The sequence below is a fragment of the Psittacula echo genome, assembly GCF_963264785.1.
Source record: "Psittacula echo genome assembly, chromosome: 18".
In the NCBI taxonomy this organism is placed as follows: Eukaryota; Metazoa; Chordata; class Aves; order Psittaciformes; family Psittacidae; genus Psittacula; species Psittacula echo.
Genome location: NC_137754.1, coordinates 40,823 through 53,845, shown reverse-complemented (window position 1 = coordinate 53,845; position 13,023 = coordinate 40,823). Strand labels below are relative to the sequence as shown.

At 53.1% G+C, this 13,023-nt stretch overlaps 1 protein-coding gene across 1 annotated transcript; it reads left to right on the top strand.

Moving 5' to 3' along the window:
* The first annotated feature begins 2,309 nt into the window (after positions 1-2,309).
* Positions 2,310-5,316, top strand: PSMB5 (proteasome 20S subunit beta 5). The gene is made up of 3 exons (XM_080631737.1): positions 2,310-2,531; positions 3,528-3,834; positions 4,680-5,316. Exons 1-3 carry the CDS (start codon positions 2,340-2,342, stop codon positions 4,973-4,975), a joined length of 795 nt encoding a protein of 264 aa, XP_080487863.1. The 5' UTR covers positions 2,310-2,339; the 3' UTR covers positions 4,976-5,316.
* The last annotated feature ends 7,707 nt before the right edge of the window (positions 5,317-13,023 follow it).

Below are 13,023 nucleotides of genomic sequence, written 5' to 3'. Positions count from 1 at the left end.
AAATGCAGATACATGGGCTTACGGTCCCTAAGACTGCAGCTGGGGCTGTAGCCTTGTGCCGTACTTCTAGCAGGCAAGAGCTTCCTGAGACATTGATGTTGGCTTCAGAAAGCAGCAGTCTTTATTGCAGCATGGGGTGCACACCTTAATAGTTTCACAAAGGTGAGCACGCTGTCACTTGCTGACAATGGCTACATATTTGGCATACTCATGCATATTCATAGCTTTTCTATGAAGTAGTTATAATATTTGCATTCTAATTGCGCATACGCTTTCGTGCTGATGGGCGGGGCTCTGTTGGTTGTCAATGGTGTTCCTCACTATGTTTACTTGAATGACCTCAGTGCTGGCACATGCTTGTGACGTTCTAGGGCTAACAGTTTGAATGTCCTTGCTTCTGTTCTCTTCCAGTCTTACTCCATGTTGGGCACTACTCTGAATCTTGAAGGCTAGCATCCTTGGTCTTACTTACTGAATCCTTAGTTGTTATCAGTCCTGTGATGTTCCTGCCCCCATCAGCCGAACATTCCTTTTTCTCTACGTGTTAGCAAGTTAGAACAGTTTGCTCTATTCAGCTATGTTAGTTTGAAGTCACACACACTACTGGTAGTTTAAACCTATAATTTAAGTCTATATCCCCAGTAGTAGTTCCGGGCCGCGGAGGGAAGCCGATTGCCTCTGCGGTACGGAGTAAGTAAGCGGGTGCTGCCATCCTGTGAACAACCCTCGGTACTGCACGTGGGGGAGCCCGGTGAGGAGACGGGCGCCGCTTTCTGCTGCCGTCCTGTGGGCAAAACTCGGTACTGCAGGTGGTGGTGATGGGGGGAGCGGTGTAAAGCCGAGCGCGGCAACCAATGACAGCTGTGGGGGGCGGTAGCCGGTGGAAGCGGCGCGGAGCCCGACCCGGGAGTGAGTGTCGGGCGCTGCGGCCACAGGCGGGTTAGGGGTGCTGTTCCCCTTGTCTCTTTCTAGCACAGCCCCCCCGTTTTCGGGGTGCGTGTACCTGTGTAAGTGGCAGTTATTAAAGGAATGAAGTAACGAGCTGCTCCTTGAGGCAGTTTTTCTCAGTTTTTGGTTTTCTTTTGGGGGGCGGAGTGTGGAATAAAAAGGGGGATACGGGGAGTCTGGGGACGGATGGTGTCACTTGGGGCACCCCATTGTCACTGGGGGGCAATGATTTGGCAGAGGAGCAGGTGAGTAGAGGATGGAGGTGTCCTCCGAAGACAGAGGGGGTAACAGCTTGATTTGGGGGCTAATTCCCTCAGAAAGACGTTTCCATGACGGGCTGTGCTTGTGAAGCCGGAGCCGCTGTGGTGGCTCAAAAATACTCCAAACCCCCTGATTCTGGGTCTGCAAGGGTTGGGGCCGGGAGCGTGCGGGAAGGGGGGACGGGGGACGGACACACCCAGAAAACTCGGTACAGCAGGTGAAGGGGTGGGCGCGATGTGGTGCCTGGCGCTGCTAGTTGCTGCCGTCCTGTGTCCAGAATTCGGTACTGCAGGTGCTGGTGATGGGGGGTAGTGCGGCGCCGGGAGCCGCTAGTCGGGGTAGACCTGAAAACTCCAGTGTGGGTAGACCTGATATCCCTGTTCTGCCAATATGCTAAGGCTTGCAATCTGCTAAGATGTGTGTAAGATGGTATGGAATGGAATTGTCTTCAGTAATGTTTAATGCAGTATTTGGGAAGGGACACAATGCACTCGTGATTTCCTAGGTGAGTATTTCTCAGATTCTATGGTAAATACTTTCAAAGTCTTTCCCCTTACCTGGCACATCGAGCACCGCCTGTATCTCCATCGGCTCACATTCCGGTGGATCTGCAGGGCTTCCAGTCTGCTGGGGAAACAAAACCACCCAATAGCTGGGTAGACCTGAAAACCCTAGTGCGGGTAGACTTGATAGCCCTAGTCAGGGCAGACCTGGTAGCCCTATGGGGCTCTATGGGTCTCGATGGGGTCTCTATGAGTCCCTGTGGGGCACTATGGGGCACTCACCGCCGCCACTTTCCCCCCCAGCACCATTGGGAGCACTCGGAGCCGCTGCCCCACAGCAGCCTCTGCCCTGGGGGCAGTGGGGGAGCGTCTTGGTGGGAGGTCTTCATGGCGGCCGCCATCTTGAGTGCGGCCATGGGTTAGGGTGGTTGCGGCCATGTAGGGAGTGGGAGTCTGAGGTCGGCCATATTGGTGAGGTGCCATTGGCGCCGCTGTGTACCCGCCATTCCTCCATATTGAGCCCAGCTCCTCCCTCCTGCCGAGTCATGGCCTCACCCATCATGGCGGCCGCGTTGCCGTGGTAACGGCCTCACCGCGCTTGCGCAGCCGCCATTTTTTCGTTCCAAGATGGCACTGGCGAGTGTGGTGCGGGATGAGGTTTCACTCCCGTCTCGTTCCCTCCTCCCGGGGCTCGCTGCGCCCCGGGACCCGGCCGGGCCCCCCGCCGGCATCGCCGCCCCCCTCCTTCGGGAGCTGCCGCCGCTGCTCCCCGGGCCCGGCATCCACCTCCTGCACGGCACAACTACCCTGGCCTTCAAGGTACGGAAACTTGGGAGGCAGAGAGACACATAGGGAGCCATAGAGAGATATTGGGGGGGGGGGGGGTCTGCGACCCATAGAGAGACACTGGGGGGGCTGGGACCCATGGAGAAACATTGGGGGGTGCTGAGACCCATAGAGACCCCATAGAAACTCCATAGGGACACACTGGAAGGGGGGGTATGCACATAGAGACCTCATAGGAGCCCATAAAGAGCTATTTTGGGGCGGCTAGGACACATAGAGAGTCACTGGGGAGGGCTGGGGCATAAAGACCCCAGTAACCCAGTAGAGACACCCATAGATCCCCATAATTCTCCATAAACACCCGTAAGCCTCCGTTTTTACCCAGTAACCACCTCGTAGACCCCGTATCTCCCCTAATCCCCCCATAGGCCCTCACAGACCCCATTATGGGTCTCCAGACCTCCAAATACCCCCATAGACCCCCCACAGACCTCATGGAATCCTATTTAGGGACTCCAGACTTCCATATTCCCCCATAGGCACCCTGTATCTCCCCATATACTCCCATAGAACCCCGTGTAGGGACTCCAGTCCCCCATATCCCCCCCAGTATCCTCCCATATTTCCTCCTAGAACCCCTTGTAGTGGACTCCAGACCTCCAAATCCCCACAAAGAACCCCATAATGGGACTGCAGACCTCCATATACCCCCCATAAACCCCCATATTCCCCCTTAGAAACCTATGTAGGGACTCCAGACCCCCATATCCCCTCATACACCCCCATAAAGGGTCTCCATGCCCCCAGAGAACCCCATGTAGAGACTCCAGACCCTCAAATCCCTCCATATCCTCCCATATTCTCCCATAGACCCTCATAATGGGACTCCAGACCCCCATATACTCCCTAATCACCTCATAAACCCCCATGTAGGAACTCCAGACCTTCATATCCCCCTTAAGCCCCCCATAGACCTCCATGTAGGGACTCCAGACCCCCCCCAACCCTGCTGTTGCTGTTCCCCCACAGCTGCCCCATGGTGTGGTGCTGGCCGTTGACTCCCGCGCCACGGCCGGCTCTTACGTGGCATCGCAGTCGGTGCAGAAGGTGCTGGAAGTGAGTGCACGGGTGCTGGGCACCCTGGCGGGTGGCGCCGCTGACTGTGCCTTCTGGCAGCGGGTGCTGGCGCGGCAGTGCCGTGTGTACCGCCTGCGGCACCGGCAGCACGCCTCGGTGGCCGCCGCCGCCAAGCTGCTGGCCAACATGGTGTACCAGTACAAGGGCATGGGGCTCAGCATGGGCACCATGATTGGCGGCTGGGACAAGAGGGGACCTGGTGAGTGTGGGTTGTGGGGGTAGACACCATGGGGTTGGGGGTTATGGGGCCAAAGAGTTGGGTATTGAAGGATATGGTGCGGGGGGTTGTGGTTAGGTTGTGATGGACACCTTGGGGTTGGGGGTTATGGGTCCGAAGATTTTGATATTGAAACATATGGGGTTGGGGGTTATGGTTAGGGGTGATGGACACAATGGGGTTGGAGTTCTGGGGCTTGGTGGCAGGGTTAGGGGGTGGTGGACATTATGGGATTGATGGTTATGGGGCCAAAGAGTTGAGTATTGAAGGATATGGGGCTGGGGGTTATGGTTAGGAGATGATGGATACAATGGGGTTGGAGTTACGGGGCTCGTGGGCAGGGTTAGGGAGTGATGGATATCATGGGGTTGATAGTTATGGGGCCAAAGAGTTGGGTATTGAAGGATATGGGGCTTGAGATTATGGTTATGGGGTGATGGACACAATGCGGTTGGAGTTATGCTGCTCATGGTCAAGGTTAGGGGGTGATGGGCATCATGGGGTTGATGGTTATGGGGTGATATTGATGGTTGTGAGGTTAAGAGCTTGATTATAGAGGTATATGAGGCTGGGGTTATGGTTATGGGCTGGTAGATACCAGGGGGTTGGGGGTTATGGGGTGAGGGACACCGTAGGGTGCTGGTTATGGAGCTCATGATCAAGGTTAGGGGGTGGTGGGCACAATAGGGTAGGTGGTTATAGGTTGGAGTTGGTCGTTATGGGGTCAGGGAGTTGGGTATTGAGTTATATGGGGCTGGCGACCATGGTTGTGGGTCTCTATTTCCTATGGTCCCCCACTGACCCCATTGCCCCCCATCACCCCGTAGGCCTCTACTACGTGGACAGCGACGGCACCCGTGTCCCAGGCACCGCCTTTGCCGTGGGTTCGGGCTCGCCCTATGCCTATGGTGTGCTGGACCGTGGCTACCACCCGGAGCTGGAGCTGGAGCCCGCCTGCGCCTTGGCGCGCCGCGCCATCTTCCAGGCAGCACACCGTGATGCTTACTCGGGTGGCCGCGTCTCTGTCTACCACGTGGGGCCCGAGGGCTGGCGCCGTGTATCCTGTGACAACGTAGCTGAACTGCAGGAGCGTTACAGGGCCGAGTGGGACGGCAAGGAGTGAAGAAACCGTGTGGAACAGGCGGGTGGGGGGCGAAAACAGGTGAAAATGGGTAAAACCGGGAAAAACCAGCCATTTGGGAGCTAAAAAAGACCATTTGTGGCCTGAAAACAGCCATTTTGGGACCAAACTTGGCTGTCTGAGGGCTGAAAATGGGAAAACCCGGCTGTTTGGGGGCTGAAAATGGGCAAAAATAGCTGTTTGTGGGCTGAAAGTGCTTAACCCTGAGCGTTTTGGGGCTAAAAATGGCCATTTGTGGCTAAAACTGGCTGTTTTGGGGCTGAAAATGGCCAGTTTGGGGCTAAACCCAGTCATTTTGTTACGAAAAACATCTGTTTGCGGGTTGAAAATGGTGTCCAAGGCATGGTCATTGCGAATGGTGTCATTCGGCTCCAGAGTGAACAGCACGGGGTGGGGGGGGTTGCTGGTGGGGGAGGCAGGAACATGGCACACGTGTGTGGGGAAGTGGGTGCTGATTGGTTAAGAGGGGGTGCAGAGTTGCGCTGGGATTGCTGTGGAGGGGAAGGAGGGGTGGGGCTTAAAGGGGGTTCAGTGGGGGGTGAATGGGGGTTATAGGGGGTGTCGAATGGGGTCTCTGGGGGTTAAAGGGAGTCTCTGGGAGGTTGAAGGGGGTCTATGGGGATTAGAAGGGATTTGAGGGGTTGAGGAGGTTAAAGGGGGTCTGGAGGGGGTAAAATGGGGTTTGGGGGACCTATAGGAGGTTAAAGGGTCTTTGGGGGGTCTGTGGGGGTTTAGTGGGGTTTGGGGGATCTATGAGAAGTTCAGTGGGGTCTTTGGTGGTTAAAGCGGGTTTAGAGGGGTCTATGGGGGGTTAAATGGGGTCTGTAGGGGATTAAGTGGGCTTGGTGGGATCTATGAGAAGTTAAGTGGGGGTTAAAGGGCTTTGGTGGGATCTATGGGGGTTCAAATGAGGTTTGGGGAGTCTATGGGGGCTCAATAGGCTCTAGGGGTTTAAATGGGGTTAGGGGGTCTAGGGGGTTAAATGGCATCTATGGGGGCTTAAACGGGGTCTCTGGGCAGTTAAATGGGGTTTTGGGGGGTCTATTAGGGGTTAAAGGGGGTTTGGACAGGGTCTGTGGGGGGTTAAATGGGTTCTATAGGGTTAAATGGGGTCTGTGGGGGTTTAAATGGGGTTTGGGAGGTGTATGGGGGCTCCGTGGGCTCTATGGGGCAGGTGCTGGACCGCTGCTGGGCCTTGCTGGCTGTGCCGGAGCCCTGCAGGAGCTGGACTAGCAGCACGGGCTCTACCTGGAGGGCAAAGGGGTGGCGCTGCTGCTCAAGACATGTCTATGGGGCGCTATGGGTATCTATGGGGGTTACAGGCAGTGGGTTACTGTGCATCCAGCAGGGGGTGAGGTCAGAAAAGGACATGCCCCCTCTGCTTTATGAGGGGATATGGGGCTCTAAGGGGGGGGATTGGGGAGTTTGGGGGGCTTCTAAAGGGCTTAAGGTGGGATTTGGGGGTGTCGGCTTTGTTACCCCCTTGCCCCCTCTGCAGGCTGGAGGAGCTGGGGCTGCTCCTTGCCTCCTACTCCCTCCTCACCATGGCTGCCCATCAATGCATCAGCTGAGTGCCATATGCCCCCTTCCCCTTTACCAATGACCCCACCCCTTTATGACACCACCACGACATTACCGCAGGTGCAGCATCTCATTGGCCGTGGATGACAAGGAGAAGCAGGGCTAGGAGCTGCTCGAGCTGCTCTCAGCCTATCGGGGTGGTGGGCGGGGCTGGAGGGGCTGTCCTCAGCCTATGGGAGGCTACAGGAGGCGGTGGAGCAGAAGAGATGGGCCCTGTAGCAGCTCTGCCCACCCAGCCCATGACATCATGTGATGGCAGCCAATAAATGCGCCGAAGGGGCAGTCAGGGAATGAATGAAGCCATGTCTCTTTTTCTCCCTTATAAGGGGAGAATAGGTGGTGGGGAGGAGGGCAGCGACTGGCTGGCAGCGCTGGGGGGGCGGGGCCTTTTGGGCGGGTCCTAGAGAGGTAGTGCCAAAAATGGCTAAAACCGAGTCAGAAATGGGAGAAAACAGGACAGAAATGACCAAAAATGGCTTAAACCGGGCTAGAAATGCCCCATAATGGCTTAAGCTGGATTAGAAATGGGCAAAGCTGGGATAGAAATGGCAAAAAATAGCTTAAAACGAGTTAGAAATGACCAAAACTGGTTTAAGACGGCTTAGAAAATGGCAAAACTGGGTTAGACCCGATAGCCCTAGTCGGGGTAGACCTGATAGCCCCAGTGTGGGCAGACTTGGTAGCCCCTGGCAGGGTAGACCTGATAGCCCTAGGCTTGCAATCTGCTAAGGCTTGCAATCTGCTAAGATGTGTGTAAGAAATGGTATGGAATTGCCTTCAGTAATGTTTACTGCAGCATTTGGAAAGGGACACAATGCACTCATGATTTTCTAGGTGAGTACTTCTCAAATTCTCTGGTAAATACTTTCAGAGTCTCTCCCCTTCCCTGGCACATTGAGCACCACCTGTATCTCCATTGGCTCCACACATCCCCGTGGATCTACAGCGTTTCCAGTGTGCTGGGGAAAAAAATCCAACTGTTTTTTAACAACAAGAAAAAACCATCTGCTGGGTCCTCCTCTGCTCCCCTCAGCAGCTGTGTCCTGAGCGAGGCAGTGCAGTCGCTGCTTTCACAGTACACACGCATGTCCTTCTAGCACATTTAGAAGGAATACCTTCTTTAGAAAAGGCCTCGTACAGCTAAAATTGTTCAACCCCTCTACGCAGTCTCTTCAGTCAAACACAGCTCCAGGATTTTGTGTCAATCACTCAGAAGTGATTTTACTACCAAATAGTGATGAATCTCCCCTGGCTACAAAGCAGGAAGGGTGCACGTGCCAGGAATTAAATTCTCAGCACTTGAGATACAGCCAGGACAGAAAACTGCAGCTGTGCCTCTTCTGCAGAAAGTCAGCTTTGCAATGGTGCCATCCGCATTGCTGTAGCTCCTCGTTTATCCACCTAAAAGTTCATTAGAGTTGGACCTCTGCGGGGCCCAATCTTGGATGTCCAGGATCCGAGTGAGTAGAGCATGAATGTTTGGACTCTGCTCCCACAGACGAAGAGACAGCACAGAAAACTTGAGCTGTGCCTCTTCTACAGAAAGTCAGCTTTGCAACGGTGCCACCCGCATTGCTGTCGCTCCTCAATTTCCCAACTCAAAGTCCATTAGAATGGAACCTCTGTGGCGCCTGCTCTCGGCTGTCCAGCATCTGAATGAGTAGAGCACGAATGTTTGGCCTCTGCTCCCACAGCTGAAGAGCCAGGACAAAAAACTTGAGCTGTGCCTCTTCTGCAGACAGTCAGCTTTGCAACTGTGCCACCCACATTGTTTTTGCCCCTCGCTTATTCACAGCAGCAGCCTGAGCCACAGAGTCTTACTCTGAAAATGTCAGCTAAAAAGCTAGAGGCCCAGAGTCTAAGGCACTGTTTCATCCACAGATTCTCAGCCCCAGAGTGTGAGCAACCATCTGAGTCTGAGAGTATCAGCTCCAAAATCTGAGCTCGAGTCTCAGCCCCAGTCTGAGCCCCCAAGTCGCAGCCACTGAGTCGCAGCTATAGTCTGAATCTAAGAGTATCAGCTCCAAAATCTAAGCCCCTGAGTCTCAGCCCGAGTCTCAGCTATAGTCTGAATGTGAGAGTATCAGCTCCAAAATCTGAGCACAAAGTCTCAGCCACAGACCCTCAGCCCCTGAGTCTCAGCCCCAGAATCTAAGCAACACTCTCAGCTCAGAGTATGGGCCCTGGAGTTTTAGCCACAGAGTCTGAGTCACAGAATGTCAGCTACAGTCTCAGCCTCAAAGTCTGAATTCGAGAGTCTTAGCCATAGAGTCTCAGCAGCAGCCTCAGCCACAGAGTCTGTGTCTGAAAGTATCATCTCCAAAGTCTGAGACTCAGAGTCTAAGGCACCATCTCATCCACAGTGTCTCAGCCACATTCTCAGCTACAGAATCCGAGTCTGAGAGCATCAGCTCCAAAGTCTGAGGCCCAGAGTCCCAGCCATCATCTCAGCCACAGAGTCTAAATTACAGTCTTGGTCACAAAATCTGAGATACAAAGTCTGAATCCCAGAGTCTTAGCCATTGAGTCTCAGCCACAGTCTCAGTACCAGAGTCTCAGCTGCAGAGTATCAGCCCCAAAGTCTCAGCTGCAGAGTATCAGCCACAGTCTCAGGTCAGAGTGTGAGCCCCAAAGCTTTAGGACAGAGTTTGAGCCACAGAGTCTCAGCTGCAGTCTATGCCCCCAATTCTGAATCCCAGAGTCTTAGCCACAGTCTCAGCTACAGTCTCACCCCAAAGTCTGAATCCCAGAGTCTTAGCTTTAGAGTCTCAGCTACAGTCTCAGCCCCAAAGTTTGAATCCCAGAGTCTTAGCTGTAAAGTCTCAGCAACAGAATCTGAATTCCATCGTCTTAGCTACAGTCTCAGCCACAACGTTTGAATCCCAGAGTCTTAGCTATAGAGTCTCAGCAACAGTCTAAATTCCATTGTCTTAACCATGAAGTCTCAGCCCCAGTCTCAGCCACAGAGTCCGAGTCTCAGAGTATCAGCTCCAAATTCTGAGGCCCAGAGTTTTAGCCACAGTCTCAGCCAGTCTTAGCCACAGAGTCTGAGTCCCAGATTCTCAGCCCCAGTCAGAGACCTTCAGTTTCAGTCTCTGAGTCTGAGCCCAAAAGTCTGAATCTCAGACTCTCACCCATCTGAGCCAGAGAAAGCAAAGCAGAAAATTAAAGTTACAGAGCACCCATGGAGCAAACAGCAAGCAGATATGGAACAACCAAGGCACTCACAGAGCAGCGAGGGAACAGCCATAGAGCCAGAGCCAGGTAATACAAAGACCCAGCTGTGGCCTATCAGGGTGCTTTTGTCCCAGCCAGTGGTTTGCCCCTCCCCTGCCCCAGCCCATCGAGGGAGGGGTTGTGGGTGGGGCCCATGGTATAAGAGGCCCAGCCTTTGCTCAGGGAGCTCATTCCTGGTTCAGCTCTCATCAGGGTAAGTTTTCTGGTGTTAGCTCAGGTTTTGTGGCCTTAGAGCTTTGTGGTTTATTTCATGTGTGCTTTTTTTGGGGGGGTTTGAAATGGTCTTATCTCAATTCAGACATTCAGGCCATGTTAAGACTTACTAGTGTACACATTAGTAAGTATCTTTGTGTAGAGTTTTTTTTTAGGTGTTATATTTGTAGGCAGAGATGAGATAAGCAGAACCTTGTGGCCATTCTCAGGGGGAGGAGTCGTCGCAAAGGTAATCTTTGCTCAACGTCCCCATTAATTGTGTATCATTCCCATTTTATTTTGCAGATGATGAAGAGGTATACATCTTAGAGAAGGAGCGTACCACTTAGCCAACAAAGGGGTTTTCTCCAGGATGGCTTCGAACCTCTGCCCTCGTAAAAGGTAAGTTAAAAGAACGGGCCCGGAGTGAGGCAGGAAAAAGTCATGAAGTCAGTGCGGGAGAGAGGCTGTTAAAGAGGCGGTCTCTTTGGGCAGGTGAAGGGAGCAGGTTATTATTCAGTTTGAGCTTTTATCACTTTACAAAGCTAAAGCACAGTTGGGGCTCATGCCTCAGAGGCTCAAGTTCAATCATCTTTTGGGGCATAGCTTCAGGTTGTTTTTACAGCTCTGTTATCTCAATGTATATTTTCCCAGAGCAGACTCTGTCCAGCCATCTCGCAGGTTAATGTGAGAACCCATGTATGTGTATGCAAAATGGTTTTAAGTAGTCAAAGGCATTTTTTTGTCTGTGTTTTCCAGGCAAGTCACAGGCAGGACAGAGCAGGCAGAAACGTCAAAGGGCGACGTACCGAAGCGGTGGGAGGGCTTCTCACCGGGAAGGACGAAGTTTCAAACGCCATCTCGGCACACATCCGTTTCTATTTATTTTTCAGGCTTCACATCCAAATTGGGCAAGGCAAAGCTGCACAGTTAGCGGGGATGCGCAAAGCTAAGGGGATTTTGTACCGGGCCGGCGACTAACAGCAGAGCGTAGTACAGTGGGAGGGTTCACGGTCTTTCTCACAGGTGCCATGCAGTCGCCTTTGGAGTCAGACAAGTAGTCTCAGGGAGTCAGGGAGGTAAGGAGAATGACTGTGGGGTCAGTCACTTCTCACCAGAGCAATGGTCACATGTCTGTACGCTCTCAGGTCCGGCAGGGGAGGCGAGCCCCCGAGCACCTTTCAGAAAGTATTTTGCACAGGGTGAGCACTGTTTTGCAGAGCGGTAAAACGGTGAGATGGGACTCACAGAGGGGAGGCCGCAGCTCAGAGGATTCTAAGCCCACGTCCATTTCCGCTTTTTACAGACGCAGCAGCTGACTCGGGAGCGGTGAAGCCGCATGTTAAGGAGGGCCGTGAGAAGGTAAGAAGGTTGTCAGCATGGATGGTGATTAAGAGTAGAGAATAACATGGGATAGGGGTTTATTGTTTGTGTTTCGTATTGCAGGTCCCAAATTTTGGAGTGGGATGAGCGCTGGAGGTGAGTCAGGGAAGTAATAGGAAAAATTGCAGTGTCACTTTGTGCAGCACTGTGGTTGTTTGTATCTGTTGTACTCCTATGTCCCAAAGGGGAGGAGAGGCCCGGCTTAGTATTCTGAAGTTGCTTCAGAGCCGGCAAATAAAAGGTCAGGTGGCTTCGGAGGAGACAGGAAGAGTCAGGCGTCAAAGGCCCGGGCAACAGGAACGACGATCAGCACGAAGCGTTTCCATTTCTTTGTTTGCTGCAGCTGACGAAGAGGAACTTGGCAACTGAGGCAAGGTCCCGGAACAGTGACGTGGGAGCTCCGAGCCACGAGGCTGGCCGGAGACCCATGGCACTACGGAAGCTAAGTAAACTGACTCCTTTCTGGAGCCGGAGGGTGGAGAATGAGGTCAGGATAGCAGGAAGGGGTTTGAAATGTAGCATGGGGGAGAGGGAAAGGGAGGGTGTTACATCTCAGCGATTACAGTCTTGGAGTCGGGCTCATAGCCGGACCGTCACAGCAGTTTCGGCTGTCGGCATGGGAATCGCACGGCCACACCAAACTTCATTCCAGGGCGCCGCGGGAGCCTCATCATCTCGGTCTCATCGGCCCATCGGCGATGGAGACAAACGGAGAGTTCCATTCGGGAAGCGGTTTTCCACAAGAGAGTTTATGTCTATGTGGCGTCACAGAGTCTGTAGTGTTCTCTTTGCGTGTGTGTGTGTGTATATGTGTTTGATTAGGAGCTGTTATGCCCATGGTATGTAGCTGGGGGAGGTGGCAGAGAGCGGCAGGGCGATGCATTGGGTGTAAGCTCAGTGCTTTACTTGTGTGTGGGATGTGAGTTGTAGACTAAAAAAAGTTTTTGTTTTCAGATATTGAGAACAACAAAAAAAAAATAGAAAAAACAAAACATAACCAAAAAAACCAGCTAGGGGAGTTTTTTTTTCTTCTCCCCCAGCTGGTTTTTTTTTTCCCCGGTTCTGGCCAGTCCGCGAGGCGGTGTTCATCGCTTCAGTTTGGGCGCGGGCCGGCGCAGGGCCGGGGTTTTCTCAGGCAGGGCATTTTCAATGCTCCCGGAACCGTTGTTCCTGAGGAGTTTCTCAGAGAGAGCGAGGGCTCGCTATAGGCACAGATGACCTGCGAATAAATTTGGCCTGCACTGTAAATGGCAAGGGGATGCTTTTGGGTGTGAGTGTGAGCATGTACAGCTGCGTGTCAACGTTTGTGAATGTGTGTAAGCTCAGTGCTTTACTTGTGTGGGGATGTGGGTTGTAGATGAAAACATTTTTTAATTTTCAGATTTTTAGACAAAAAAAAAAAAAAAGAAAAAAAAAAACCCAGCCGGGGGAGTTTGTTTTTTTTCTCCCCTGGCTGGGTTTTTTTTCCCCCGATCCCGGCCAGTCTGCGAGGTGATGTTCATCACCGAAGTTTGGGTGCGGGCCGGCACAGGGATGGGGTTTTCTCAGGAAGCGCATTTTCAATGGCTCCTGGGACTGTTGTTCCTGAGGAGTTTCTCAGAGCGCGCGAGGGCTCGCTATAGGCACAGATGATTTGC

Excerpts from the sequence above, each read along its gene's own strand:
- PSMB5 (XM_080631737.1), top strand. The coding sequence starts at position 2,340 with ATGGCACTGGCGAGTGTGGTGCGGGATGAGGTTTCACTCCCGTCTCGT. Across the intron at positions 2,532-3,527 it reads CAACTACCCTGGCCTTCAAG|CTGCCCCATGGTGTGGTGCT; the intron begins GTACGGAAACTT and ends GTTCCCCCACAG. Across the intron at positions 3,835-4,679 it reads CTGGGACAAGAGGGGACCTG|GCCTCTACTACGTGGACAGC; the intron begins GTGAGTGTGGGT and ends ATCACCCCGTAG.